General features: G+C 44.1%; 2 protein-coding genes across 9 annotated transcripts in view; both read right to left on the bottom strand.

The window, feature by feature from the left end:
• The window catches only part of acap2a (ArfGAP with coiled-coil, ankyrin repeat and PH domains 2a), a 24,650-nt gene extending 11,571 nt beyond the window's left edge, over window positions 1-13,079 (bottom strand). The window contains exons 1-11 of one of the 6 annotated variants that reach the window (XM_076972364.1): window positions 12,960-13,079; window positions 9,289-9,346; window positions 9,004-9,123; window positions 8,492-8,545; window positions 6,046-6,104; window positions 4,369-4,552; window positions 3,065-3,109; window positions 2,853-2,948; window positions 2,032-2,106; window positions 1,771-1,782; window positions 1,147-1,256 (exon numbers count right to left, since the gene is read on the bottom strand). In XM_076972364.1, coding sequence (XP_076828479.1) covers window positions 1,147-1,256; window positions 1,771-1,782; window positions 2,032-2,106; window positions 2,853-2,948; window positions 3,065-3,109; window positions 4,369-4,552; window positions 6,046-6,104; window positions 8,492-8,545; window positions 9,004-9,123 — 755 coding nt within the window. In that variant the 5' untranslated portion in view covers window positions 9,289-9,346; window positions 12,960-13,079. Of the gene's footprint in view, window positions 1-1,146; window positions 1,257-1,770; window positions 1,783-2,031; window positions 2,107-2,852; window positions 2,949-3,064; window positions 3,110-4,368; window positions 4,553-6,045; window positions 6,105-8,491; window positions 8,546-9,003; window positions 9,124-9,225; window positions 9,347-9,432; window positions 9,689-10,831; window positions 11,126-12,959 lie in introns of those variants that run through there. The other 5 variants (XM_076972360.1, XM_076972362.1, XM_076972361.1 and 2 more) reach the window with 5 other exon arrangements.
• A 127-nt stretch (window positions 13,080-13,206) lies between these two features.
• Window positions 13,207-15,000, bottom strand: part of dis3l2 (DIS3 like 3'-5' exoribonuclease 2) — a 19,769-nt gene continuing 17,975 nt past the window's right edge. For all 3 annotated transcript variants that reach the window (XM_076972358.1, XM_076972357.1, XM_076972359.1), the window contains one exon: window positions 13,207-15,000. This exon is cut by the window's right edge and continues 1,143 nt beyond it. The gene's annotated coding sequence lies outside the window, so the exon portion shown is untranslated.

Genomic DNA, 15,000 nt, shown 5'->3' with positions numbered 1-15,000 from the left:
TTAATCAGGAATGTGATTGGGTCCGGACAGGACGGGGTTCGGGTCCGGATCCGGACCGCGGTCCGCCATTTGGTGATACCTGGTGTACAGTGTTCAGTGTCCAGTGTGCAGCATGCAGTGTTCAGTGTCCAGTGTGCAGTGTCCAGTGTGCAGCATGCGGTGTTCAGTGTCCAGTGTGCAGTGTCCAGTGTGCAGCATCCAGTGTGCAGCATGCGGTGTTCAGTGTCCAGTGTGCAGCATCCAGTGTGCAGTGTCCAGTGTGCAGCATGCGGTGTTCAGTGTCCAGTGTGCAGTGTCCAGTGTGCAGCATCCAGTGTGCAGCATGCGGTGTTCAGTGTGCAGTGTCCAGTGTGCAGTGTCCAGTGTGCAGCATGCGATGTTCAGTGTCCAGTGTGCAGTGTCCAGTGTGCAGCATCCAGTGTGCAGTGTCCAGTGTGCAGTGCCCAGTGTTCGGTGTCCAGTGTGTGGTGTCCAGTGAGCGGTGTCCAGTGTCCAATGTGCAGTGTTCGGTGTCCAGTATACAGAGTCCAGTGTGCAGCTGCTACACACTGCTGTGCTGTTTCCAGCCCATCGGTGATGTCATGGTATCAGAACGGTTTCTGAACCGATTTTCGATACAGCATTTCTGCTGATGTCGACCACAATCGACGTGGTATCTCTAACTGTAGAACAATGTAACACACCTGTGTAACACTGTGTGATATTGGAACCCAGTGTTATACTAGACCACAAACAAAAAGAGAATGACAGTGAGGTGGACGCCAGTGGACTTATGAGGACATTCTTCATGCAGGAGGAATGGAGACCACAGACAGGGCAGACGAACCCCTCAAAGCTGCGTGGGTGGTGACTGGGTGGTGACGTAGGCGGTGACCCAACAGCACACTGTTGACTCATGTGATGGTTTTACTCCAAATAGCTTCAGAAGAGGCTTTGATTTCAGCACTCAAACCTCACTCCCCCAGACGCCTCACTCCCCAGACGCCTCACTCCCCAGACGCCTCACTCCCCAGACGCCTCACTTCCCAGACGCCTCACTCCCCTAGACGCCTCACTCTCCTAGACGCCTCACTGCCCAGATGCCTCACTCTCCCAGACGCCTCACTCCCCCAGACACTCTGTACACTCCATCAAGCAGGCTGGTACCTGTTCCAGGTTTTAAAGGCATTGCTGGCCCGTTTGAACAGGTATCCCTCCATAGCAACACCATCTGTGTCCATGTTGTAGTCTAGCTTCGTATCCTCAGCGGAGAAGTCCTGGGAGGACGTGAGAGGGTCAACACACACACACACACACACACACACACACACACACATACACCACACACACACACACACACACACACACACACACACACACACACACACACACACACACACACACACACACACACACACACACACACATACACCACACACACACACACACACACACACACACACACACACACACACACACACATACACCACACACACACACCACACACATACACCACACACACACACACACACCACACACACACACATGCACCACACACACACACACACACACACATACACCACACACACACACACACACACACCACACACACACACACATACACCACACACACACACACACACACATACACACACACACCACACACCACACGGTAAAGAACACACAGTACACTACTGAAACAGAGAGAGGGGGGAGGGAGGGAGAGAGAGAGAGAAGAGAGAGAGAGAGAGAGAGAGAGAGAGAGAGAGAGAGAGAGATAGATGTTCATACCTGGAGAGCAGCCTGTAGTAGAGCATGTCAGCCAGCAGAGAATAAATACAGAGAAGGACAGAAGGACAGTGTGAGCAGGCGAGACAGGAAGCATTGGGAGGGACGAGCAGGCGTCCTCATGACCGACTACACGTCTCGGGTTCCTGACGATACATCCTCACAACTCCACTTAATGATGATTAACAGAAGTACATGTGTGTTTGTGGGTGGTGTGTGTGTGTGAGACTTAGAGAGGTGTGTGTGCGTGTGTGTGTGTTTCACCTGTTGCTGGATGGCTGAGTGTTTCTGTTCCATGTCTCTCTTCTCCTTTGCAGAATCAACTACCAGCTGATCCAACTGGTAAACAAACAAACAAGCAGGGAACAATTTCATTTCAACCCTGTGAAAAAGATTAGAACCAGTGTAGCAGTGAAGGAGTGTAACGGTTTAATAATGTAGCGGTGTAACAGTGTAATGGTGTAATGGTATGTGTGGTGTATGTGTGATGTATGTGTGATGTATGTGTGGTGTATGTGTGGTGTATGTGTGGTGTGTGTGTGTGTGTGTGTGTGTGTGGTGTGTGTGTGTGTGTGTGTGTGGTGTATGTGTGTGTGGTGTATGTGTGTGTGGTGTATGTGTGTGTGGTGTATGTGTGTGTGGTCTGTGTGTGTGTGGTATATGTGTGTGTGTGTGTGGTGTATGTGTGTGTGTGAGGTGTGTGTGTGAGGTATATGTGTGTGTGTGGTATATGCGTGTGTGGTCTGTGTGTGTGTGTGTGTGTGTGTGTGTGTGGTATATGTGTGTGTGGTGTATGTGTGTGTGTGAGGTGTGTGTGTGGTGTGTGAGGTATATGTGTGTATGTGGTATATGTGTGTGTGGTCTGTGTGTGTGTGTGTGTGGTATATGTGTGTGTGTGTGGTGTATGTGTGTGTGTGGTATATGTGTGTGTGTGGTATATGTGTGTGTGTGTGTGGTGTATGTGTGTGTGTGAGGTGTGTGTGTGGTGTGTGAGGTATATGTGTGTGTGTGTGTGTGTGTGTGTGTGTGTGTGTGTGTGTGTGTGTGTGTGTGTGTGTGTGTGTGTGTGTGTGTGTGAGATGTACCTGCTCCCCAAGCTGCTTCATAAGAGGTTGGAGGTCACTGAACAGGCTGTGTCCTTGCTGGAAGAAGCTCAGGTTAGCGTTCATGAAGGACAACATCTGGGGAAAGAGAAGAACATCCTCACTCTGCTGGTCCAGTCTTTACAGGAACGTTCTGGACGCCTCCGCCTACAGACCCAAACACTTTTACAAACACACTGTCTGTCGTGACCTACCGATTTGAGGATTTCCAGTCTTTTCTTGGACTGAAGCACATTGATCTGAAACAACAACAGATTTAACATCAATTCCTAGTCCAGTTTATGTGTTCAGAAAAATCCTACTTACCACAGATCACCCCACATAAACTACACACACACACACTACTGACCCAAGATGGTCCAATTAAATCACCTCACTCAACTGACCATACATATCAAAGATCACCCCACTGACCAGAGATCACCCCTCTGACCAGAGATCACCCCACTGACCAGAGATCACCCTTCTGACTAGAGATCACCCTTCTGACTAAAAATCACCCCTCTGTCCAGAGAGGGACAAGAGATCAGAGATCACCCCTCTGACTAGTGATCACCCCTCTGATCAGAGATCACCCCACTGACCAGAGATCACCCCTCTGACTAGAGATCACCCCACTGTCCAGAGCTCACCCCTCTGACCAGAGATCACCCCTCTGACTAGAGATCACCCCACTGTCCAGAGATCACCCCTCTGACTAGAGATCACCCCACTGTCCAGAGATCACCCCTCTGACCAGAGATCACCCCACTGACCAGAGATCACCCCTCTGACCAGAGATCACCCCTCTGACTAGAGATCACCCCACTGTCCAGAGATCACCCCTCTGACTAGAGATCACCCCACTGTCCAGAGATCACCCCACTGTCCAGAGATCACCCCACTGACTAGAGATCACCCCACTGTCCAGAGATCACCCCTCTGACTAGAGATCACCCCACTGTCCAGAGATCACCCCACTGACCAGTGATCACCCTTCTGACCAGAGATCACCCCACTGACCAGAGATCACCCCACTGACCAGAGATCAGAGATCACCCCTCTGACTAGTGATCACCCTTCTGACCAGAGATCACCCCTCTGACTAGTGATCACCCCTCTGATCAGAGATCACCCCACTGTCCAGAGATCACCCCACTGACCAGAGATCAGAGATCACCCCTCTGACTAGTGATCACCCTTCTGACCAGAGATCACCCCTCTGACTAGTGATCACCCCTCTGACCAGTGATCACCCCACTGTCCAGAGATCACCCCTCTGACTAGAGATCACCCCTCTGACTAGAGATCACCCCACTGTCCAGAGATCACCCCACTGACCAGAGATCAGAGATCACCCCTCTGACTAGTGATCACCCTTCTGACCAGAGATCACCCCTCTGACTAGTGATCACCCCTCTGACCAGTGATCACCCCACTGTCCAGAGATCACCCCTCTGACTAGAGATCACCCCACTGTCCAGAGCGTCCCCCTGAGTTCCTGAGAGGCGGGACTGACCTGCAGCACGTAGTCGAGGGCGGTGTGGCGGAAACACTTGCGGGTGGTGGTGAGGAGGTTGGTGGCCTCATCCACCTCGTGCTGCTTGTTCCGGGGCACCTGGGCGTTCTTCACCTGCGCTAGCTCCTTCTCCTCACTCACCTTATCAAACTGCTTCTTCATCTCCTTAAACTTCCTCAGGTCTCTGAGAACAAAACATCCAAAAATTATTATTATTAATAATAATAATAATAATAATAATAATAATAATAATAATAATACGTTTTATTTAATGGTGCCTTTCTGACACTCAAGGTCGCCTTACACAATCAAGGTATAAATATGACAATAATAATAAATAATAAAACAACAAAAACAGAGAATCTATTCAACAAAAATGGATAAAATTAGGTGTTATAGGGGTCAGACGTTATAGGCAGCTCTGAACAAGTGCGTTTTGAGAACCGACTTAAAATGTGAAAAGGAATTTAAATACCTCAAGTCAGGAGGCAGAGCATTCCATAGCCTAGGGGCAGAGTGACTAAAAGCCCTACTACCCCTGGGGCAGAGCTACTAAAAGCCCTACTACCCCTGGGGCAGAGACGTATGGTGGGGACAGACAGGTGGATGGAGACAGATGATCTCAATGATCACGAGTGAGAGGTGATATTAAGAAGGTCTGATATATATGGTGGAGCAAGACTGAATTGCCATAAAAGTAAAATGTTGTACATAATACGTTGTCTAACCGGGAGCCAGTGCAGTTGATGTAAAACAGAAGAGATATGCTGAGAGGAAGGAGTTCTTGTAATGATACGTGCAGCTGCGTTTTGAACCATTTGAAGTTTGTAATGATTTAAAAGGAAGACCAGAAAGACGAGAATTACAGTAATCCAAACTGATTAGAGGATAAAACCTACTAGAGAATGTTTAGAGGTGAGAAGATGTAGAGGTGAAAACATTCAGAGGTGAGAAGATGTATTGGTTCAGTGGTGAGAGTGTTCGTTGGTCAGAGTGTTCGGTGGTGAGAGTGTTCAGTGGTGAGAGTGTTCGGTGGTGAGAGTGTTCGGTGGTGAGAGTGTTCGTTGGTCAGAGTGTTCGGTGATGAGAGTGTTCGGTGATGAGAGTGTTCGGTGATGAGAGTGTTCAGTGATGAGAGTGTTCAGTGATGAGAGTGTTCAGTGATGAGAGTGTTCAGTGATGAGAGTGTTCGGTGGTGAGAGTGTTCAGTGATGAGAGTGTTCAGTGGTGAGTGTTCAGTGGTGAGTGTTCAGTGATGAGAGTGTTCGGTGGTGAGAGTGTTCGTTGGTGAGAGTGTTCGTTGGTCAGAGTGTTCAGTGATGAGAGTGTTCGTTGATGAGAGTGTTCAGTGGTGAGAGTGTTTGATGGTGAGAGTGTTCAGTGATGAGGTCCCACAGATTGTGACAGCCTTCTCTGTGTGTTGCTGGGATTTTCCTGAACCCAATTGTATATCACTGTATTGTATTGTATTGTATTGTATTGTATTGCATTGTATTGTATTGTATTGCATTGTATTGTATTGTATTGTATTGTATTGCATTGCATTGTATTGTATTGTATTGTATTGCATTGCATTGCATTGTATTGTATTGTATTGTATTGTATTGTATTGAGACTTACAGTGAGAACAAAACAAATTACCATGATAACAATCCCCCCCAAACTCAAACTACTCACTCTTTCACAAACGTCTGAAGCTGAGACTTAATCGACCGCTGAGCTTGGTCAAACAAAATCTGAGAGCAGAGGAAGAGCAGTATGAACAGTTATTACTAATTATAACAGTTATTACTAATTATAACAGTTATTACTAATTATAACAGTTATTACTAATTATAACAGTTATTATTAATTATAACAGTTATTACTAATTATAACAGTTATTACTAATTATAACAGTTATTACTAATTATAACAGTTATTACTAATTATAACAGTTATTACTAATTATAACAGTTATTACTAATTATAACAGTTAATTACTAATTATAACAGTTATTACTAATTATAACAGTTATTACTAATTATAACAGTTCATTACTAATTATAACAGTTATTACTAATTATAACAGTTATTACTAATTATAACAGTTCATTACTAATTATAACAGTTATTACTAATTATAACAGTTATTACTAATTATAACAGTTCATTACTAATTATAACAGTTCATTACTAATTATAACAGTTATTACTAATTATAACAGTTCATTACTAATTATAACAGTTATTACTAATTATAACAGTTCATTACTAATTATAACAGTTATTACTAATTACGGCGCTTCTGTAAGTAAAGCACATCTGATACATAACTGACACAGCACAGGTCAAAAGATTCAACACACCTAGATGAATGTATTGAAAAGCATTGTAATCTCTGGCTTGTTTCTAAGACAAATAAATAATGACAATAGCTTACATGCAAATTGATTTCCAAAATAAAAAAGTAACTTTTTTATTATTAGTATTAATATTATTATTATTATTTTTTTTTTTATACAAAAATAAAAATGTATATTTTAAATATCCCCTCAGCAAATAGTTCTCATTGAGAGCTTTATTCCCTACATGTGCTCAGCTTGTGTGAGGACATTTTAAAGACATCAGAGTTGGTGACTCAAGCAGGTGGTTAAGAGAAGATAATGAGCAGTGTTGCCATAGTTACTTTGAAACAGTAATCCGACTACTGACTACTGACTACTTCTTTAAAAAGTAGCTCAGTTAAGTTACTGACTACTTGCTTTTAAAAGTAACTAAATTAGATTACTTTTAGTTACTTTCAGCAGAGGCTGATCCCCCGCCCCTATAACAGGAAAATGACTACCAGTTCTGCCAATACTCACTTTATTGACATGTATTTTAACCGGAACATCAAAAATGACACTGGCATTTGTAAACTTTTTCTTGAAATAGGCTTTGTTGTTTTTAAAATAAATAAATAAATAAGACAGTCTTTCTGTTCAACTCCGCCCACTTACAGGGTTGCCAATTCTCACGCATTGAGCGTGAGACACACGCATTTGACTGTCTTCACACGCTCACACGCCACACTTTCGATATCTCACGCCGAAAAAAAATCTAGTTTATTTACCTCTGATCCATATCTATGATTCAATGAGTTACTAGTTCGATCTGGCGCCAACCACCGGCGATCGATAGATCGTGATATAATACTGAATTTAGTCCATTTTACACCCCGCCCGGTAACAATTTACGTTCGCCGCCACCCCCCGGTTTTTTTCAGGTTTGACCTTGTGTTTTTGAAAGTAGACAGCACTCTGTCGCCAGCACAGAGTGTACAACGCACCTTAATGTTGTCATCCTTAACCGAAATAAAATCAAAATAATGCCTGTATTTCCAGCTGCTAAAGGCGACCCTCTCCTTCCATCTGACTTTGGCGCCGCAGAAATGACATAACCGCGCAAGAAACGTGTAGCCAAAAAATAAGAATGAATAACCTACGTTCCCCCGAAATGCAGAAATAGTAACGCACGATGTTTTAGATAAGTAACTTTAATCTGACTACTAGTTTTTAAATAGTAGTTGCGTTAGACTACTCGTTACTGAAAAAAGTAGTCCGACTGATAATGAGTTAAGGAAATCATCACAGTAAAGGGTGTCGTAATAGTAAAAGACGTCAACACAGTAAAGGGTGTCATAATAGTAAAAGACGTCATCACAGTAAAGGGTGTCGTAATAGTAAAAGACGTCATCACAGTAAAGGGTGTCGTAATAGTAAAAGACGTCATCACAGTAAAGGGTGTCGTAATAGTAAAAGACGTCATCACAGTAAAGGGTGTCGTAATAGTAAAAGACGTCAACACAGTAAAGGGTGTCATAATAGTAAAAGACGTCATCACAGTAAAGGGTGTCATAATAGTAAAAGACGTCATCACAGTAAAGGGTGTCATAATAGTAAAAGACGTCAACACAGTAAAGGGTGTCATAATAGTAAAAGACTTCATCACATTTAAAGATGTCATCATAGTAAAGGTAACTTCTGAGAAGAAGTCTAAAACAGTCAATATTTAACACAGCATAATCACATCTGTGTTATTTCATAGACTTAGTATTGCACACACACACACACACACACACACTCTCTCTCTCTCTCTTACTGTTTGGTAGTTGTTCACCTCCTGCAGAGTCTCTGCAAATGCAGCTAAACTGTACTGCAGAGAGAAGAGAAGAAACAGGATGATGCTAAAACCCCCAAACTACACCCAAACTACACCAAACCTACACCCAAACTACACCCAAAATACACACAAACTACACCCAAACTGCACTCAACCTACACCCAAACTACACCCAAATCTACACCCAACCTACAACCAAACTACACCCAAATCCATACCCAAACTACACCCAACCTACAACCAAATCTACACCCAAATCTACACCCAACCTACACCTAAATACACTCAAACTACACCCAAGCGCAAGCCATTCTGCTAACGGCTGCAGACAGGCAGACAGAAGGAATGAAAAAGGTACAGAGGTACGTGGAGGTACGGAGTGGTGGGGGAGTGGGTGGAGGTACGGAGCGGTGAGGGAGTGGGTGGAGGTACAGAGGGGTGGAGGGGCGGGAGGAGGTATGGAGGGAGGTCACTGTGTGAACACCTCTTACCCCGATGACATCATCTCTGATGGACTGGAGGGCAACTTCTCTGATTCCGTTCACAAACTGTTTGTTGGCTTGGCTGTACACTCTACCTGCATCAATCATCCCGATACACAGCTTAACCATCTACCAAACACACACACACACACACACACACACACACACACACACACACACACACACACACACACACACACACACAGAGATCTGAGCAACTCGTGGATACAGACTCAGGTGTGAGTGTTTGTGAGGGTCCCAGCAGGTGGGTGGTGCCGGTCCGGTGTGTCTCACCCTGTCCAGTCTGGACTCCAGTTCCCCAACGTCTCCCTCCACATCCTCCACGGTAGCCCTGCACACACAAACATTACACACAGTCAGAGACAGAAGAACAGCGCCCGGTTCTGGAGAACAGCACCCGGTGGTTCTGGGCTGCACCTCCAGAAGAGCAGGAGTGGTGTCGTTGCTGTGCTACACCAGCACCTCCAACAGACCACAGCACACATCCGCAGACCTCCATCACATGAAGACTGGCCTCCAAACACTCGAACTAATCTCCTGAACCAGACAGGGTTCAGAAACAGAGGTATATGAGAATGAAACGTGACTTCAGAGGGTCCTCAAATCACCCCCCCCCCCCCTCCACAGGATAGAGGACACAACTCCAGCACAAGGCCATGACGCATGCTTGGGGATGCAGGACACACTCCACTGTCTATGTGTTTAGAAGGAGACTATTTTAAAACAGCACTGAGAATAAGACGTTTGTCCATCCTCAACAATAAAACCACAGGCATGTGGCTAATGTAAAACCTCTATCTAAATCTCCATTCCTAAAGGCATACCTTAAATAAATAAAAACACAATATATGTGATTTATAATATACATGTAACTCTGGCTGCTGCTGTACCTGGCTGGCTGCAGTTCACTGTGTGTGTGTGTGTGTGTGTGTGTGTGTGTGTGTGTGTGTGTGTGTGTGTGGTTAAGGCCTTGTGTCACAGAAGTCGCCTGTCAGGAACCAATGAACTGTCCGGTCTGACACGGCACACATTTCATAAGATGTGTAATAACTTATTTCATTAATACTCTGAAAAGAGATAAACCTTTCTGTGCATGCTAGCTTAATATAAAAAATACACTGTTACTTCAATAAAGCATGCAGACACCGGTGTAAAATTCTGAACAATATTTGCATTAATCACACAATTAGATGTGCCACGTGAGCGTCAGAGTTGCTGGACAGGTGATGATGAACTACAAAGCATAAATAAGGTATAATGTAAATAAGCTAGAACGTAAATAAGCCATAACATAAATAATGTATAATGTAAATAAGCTATAATGTAAATAAAGTATAACGTAAATAATCTATAACGTAAATAAGCTATAATGTAAATAAGCTAGAATGTAAATAAGACAGAATGTAAATAAGCTAGAACGTAAATAAAGTATAATGTAAATAAGACAGAATGTAAATAAGCTATAATGTAAATAAGCTAGAACGTAAATAAGCTAGAACGTAAATAAGCTATAACGTAAATAAGGTCTAATGTAAATAAGCTATAACGTAAATAATGTCTAATGTAAATAAGCTATAACGTAAATAAGCTATAACGTAAATAATGTCTAATGTAAATAAGTATAATGGTATTTTACGCGTGTATGGATGCAATACAACATTTTCTGCTAATAAGCCACTGGCGTCCTGAAAGACGGACGCGCTCTGGTGGATTCCTCCTTCATCAATAAGATGAGTTTAGGTGAGACCATATTGGATCGGTGCTCGGCCAGCACCGGGCGCCTGGCCGTGGTGTGTGCGGTGTGGATCAGGCCTACCGGAACCGCGGGGAGTCCTTCAGGCACTCTTCAAAATCTACCGGCACCTTCATGTTCCGGACGGAATTACTGCGGCGGTACCGATGACAGAAGAAACGGGGATGCGGAAAAACGGAAAACGGGGATAAACGCGCACGCACTCAAAGCTCGCACGCGCGCTGCGTCCCGTGAGTATTTACCGAGCTGCGGTGATTTTACCGGATCATTCGGGACTCTTACTGCTCACGCGCTCACACCATCGATCTCACAGCGGCCGGTGCGCTCGTGTCCGACGAGCCATCCGAGCCGGGACAGACGCTCCCGTCCCCGTGCACGCGCACAATAGGGGGGGGGAGCGTGCGCGCGGCCCGGGGCTGCTGACGTCACACGGCAGGCTACGGGGGAGCGCGCGCGCACAGGTGAGCCAGCGCTTTAAGTACCTAGTGTAGTTTTACAAAAGATCTAAATCTGGATATGAAATGGATTTAAAACGGGTGTATAGATGATGATAAATAACTTAAATTAAACACTAATTTAAATGTTCAAAATGCAAATATTCAATGCACCAAATTAAAATAATTTCAAATTTTAATTCTTTAGAATGCAGTAAAGTGCAGGTGGCTGTGATTATAAATGTAAATATGGAGTATAGCGTATTTGTAAATGTAAGTATGGAGTATAGCGTATTTGTAAATGTAAATATGGAGTATAGCGTATTTGTAAATGTAAATATGGAGTATAGCGTATTTGTAAATGTAAATATGGAGTATAGCGTATTTGTCATTTGTATTGCAGGTAGCCGTAGTCACACACACTGTGGTGTGTTTTGGTTGAATGAGTCTTGCACTGCATATGCTGCTGTGTGCTCGCGTGGCTGGGAGACATTATTGTCCGTAAAGGTCTCCATCGCGTACAGCGTCCTGCCGTTAGCACCACCCCCACATCCTCACTGGCTTTGTGGATCAGTTTTAAGTCAAGTCTGTTAGCGTCTGCCACCATCAGCCTGCTGTCCCAGCATGCAACAGCACAGAGGACAGAACTCACCAGACTGGTTGAAGATCCTGAACACAGAAGATAACACTCACCACCAGACTCAGAAGATCCTGGACATACTCCGGCAGATGCTTAAAGATCTCAGGTGTCTCAGAAAATAAGAGAGGACTTTGGCCCTCCATGTAAATATGGCCCTTTAGTAAATGTCATATATAAAACGCTAAATACAGCAAATGTAATTCATGCTTTAAGATTTCTCCTCTTTTTCACTGGTGTTTGTTGACTCTTAAACGTCTCTTAAATGTCCTAACGATAAACGAGGAACCACGCAAGTGACGGTAGCCTGCAACGTTAGTCATTCAAGCTGCGATCCAGACAGTTCAGTCTGCACACTGGTGCAAAAGGTGACATCTGGTACACCCGGCCCGGCCTGTCGAGTTTTAACGGACTCTGAAAGTCCTCACAAACCTAGAAGAGACCACAGCAGAGAAATATTTGCCCCGGTGAGAACACGTGAGTGTCCATCACCAACACACGTGCGGGAGCAACTAAAGACCTGTAGCACTCTAGTAAATGTTAAATGTAAATGTGCCATATTTTGTCAATTGTGATTTTTCACCGCAATCGAAATTTGTCCTCCACTTTTAACCCATCTGTGCAGTTAGAACACACACACACACACACTAGTGATTACTAGGGGGCTGTGGTGCACACGTGCCCAGAGCGGTGGGCAGCCCTAGCCCGGCGCCCGGGGAGCAGTTGGGGTTAGGTGCCTTGCTCAAGGGCACCTCAGTCATGGCCTCAGGTCTGGGAATCGAACCCACGACCCTCCGGTCACAAGACCAGTTCCCTACCACCAGGCCATGACTGTCCCACTACAGAAAATACTAAATTAATTGACAGTAACTTTTATTTTGTATCGAGACCTACAGAACCAGTCAGTGATTTCAATTAACATTAAATGAACACTGATGCAGTTTGGGGAAAGTGTTCATTCTGCAGTATTTTGGACTTTGATTAGTGGATACATGTGAGTTACTATGGAAATTCTGCTTGTATCTTCTAGAACCACAACACACTTTCCACACACACACACACACACACACACACACACACACACACACACACACACACACACACACACACACACACACACCTCAGAGCTGTATAGCAATGTGCTCCCCAAGTTCCATTCAGGATTTAGGAACATCAGCTATGGTTGTGTTTTCCTGCACTGAACACACACAGAGACTGAACATTCAGCAGTCAGAACTTCCTCTAGCAGTACTGTAAAAGTTCTTCTTTTCAGGACGTCTGGGAAATCTGGAAAGCATATTTCTAAACACAGGGAAACATCACGCATCACACAGCAGTACAGCTGACAAACAGGACAAAGTTCTTAATGAGTGCCAACAGGTTTAATGTGTTTGTGGTAAACATCATGGAGTAACATCATTAAACATGGCTGGTCTACCTTACTGTGTGATCACCGCCTGCCATCCTGCATGTTTACGGCACATCAGCGCGCACACACACACACACACACACACACTCACACACGCGCTTCACCTTCAGGTGGAGATTTAAGCAGCATCCCACACTACACATGGCACAATTTTCTCTTTGGAAAACAGGAACCACAAAAGCCAACTGAAATATAAATAAAAACAAGACCTTAAAAAAGCACATATTACATGCATTACTGTGACAGATTGCTTTTGTTTTATTCTATTCAGTAAATTATTAATAAAATAAATTATGTGCAAATTCCATGAACCCTATTTGCATGGCAGAATCAGTCCTGATTTCTTTGAAATGTAAACACATTAAATATTTTTTTGTTTTTACATTCCATGGAAATTTGTTGAATTTCATTTGTATTATCAATTCAACCAGATTGATATTGAACAGTTTTTTACATCCAAGTGTAATTCACGCATTTCAATTGAACTGTTGGTGATATAATTTGTAATGATAATCTGGTGCGCATTGTTGCGTGTGCTTGGCTGTGTGAATAAGGAGAGGTTTGTTTTACACGGACATTAGCAGTGGTGAACAGCACCAGCGCAACTCCTGTAGGGCTCACAGAAGCACCAAGCTGAAAGGGTTCATTTGATAATTCACATCTCTGTTCATAAAGGACCAGTGTGAAGTAGCACGGATGAGTTGTGCAGACACACCATATTTAGAAAAAGTACAACTGGATGTCTGAGCTCCACCATGAAGCACAGGACAGCCGGTCAACATCCACCTCCTCACTCTGGGTGTCTGCTTGTTCCTTGTTTGTTTTTACCCAAAGCATATGACACCCACTGCATTAAAAACACATCAAATGTCTAAAACAAAAGGTCAGTTAGGCAAACAATAAAAAATAAAATCCTGTTTCACAAAGTCTATGTCAAGCCTTCAAATGGGCTTCATAAAATAAACACACTGACAAAAGCCCTGAAGACACGTGAAAGCAGCCTTGAAATAAGGAAATGAACGTCTCCTACTAGGAGAACTTCATCTTACATACACACAACTTCTGAAGTTGAGGAGAAATATCAATTTTAAAGTGGTTATCTCATGCTTTAATACGACAGCCACACTGTAGTTTCCAAAGACAGGACATGTGAGAAATCATAACAGTATATCCTTAAGTTGAGGGGAACTACAGACACCTACGAATAAAGAACAAACACAGGCTGAGCTAAGACACTGCGGAGGAACGCGGGTGAGACAGTGGACCACAGACAGCTCATCACGCCCCTGGGGGAAAGTGCAGTGGATCAGGGGGACACCTGCACCACACCTGTCCAAGACTGGACACCTGCACCACACCTGTCCCCAAGACTGGACACCTGTCCCCAAGACTGGACACCTGTCCCCAAGACTGGACACCTGCTCCACACCTGTCCCCAAGACTGGACAAGGGAGAGGAGATAAAAGGAGCAACATGGAACATGCATTTCTTCAGGTGTGTTGTGACGTGATAAACTTCCTCACACTGCAGTAATGGCTGAAATGTCTCCAGTAAAGGAGTTTATAATATAAGTAAAGCTAATTAGGGCAGATTAGCTACTTCCTCCATAAACAAGGTGGTCTGTCCAAGTTTTTCACTTCTAGTCATGCAAAAAAAAAATGTTAAAAACTAAATAAAAGCAAAGCAATAAAAGGTCTAGTGTGGGAGCAGCGCTGGCTGTGGGAGCGCCACG

The sequence above is a fragment of the Brachyhypopomus gauderio genome, chromosome 14 (genome assembly GCF_052324685.1).
Source record: "Brachyhypopomus gauderio isolate BG-103 chromosome 14, BGAUD_0.2, whole genome shotgun sequence".
In the NCBI taxonomy this organism is placed as follows: domain Eukaryota; kingdom Metazoa; phylum Chordata; class Actinopteri; order Gymnotiformes; family Hypopomidae; genus Brachyhypopomus; species Brachyhypopomus gauderio.
This window is presented reverse-complemented; position numbering and strand designations above follow the sequence as displayed.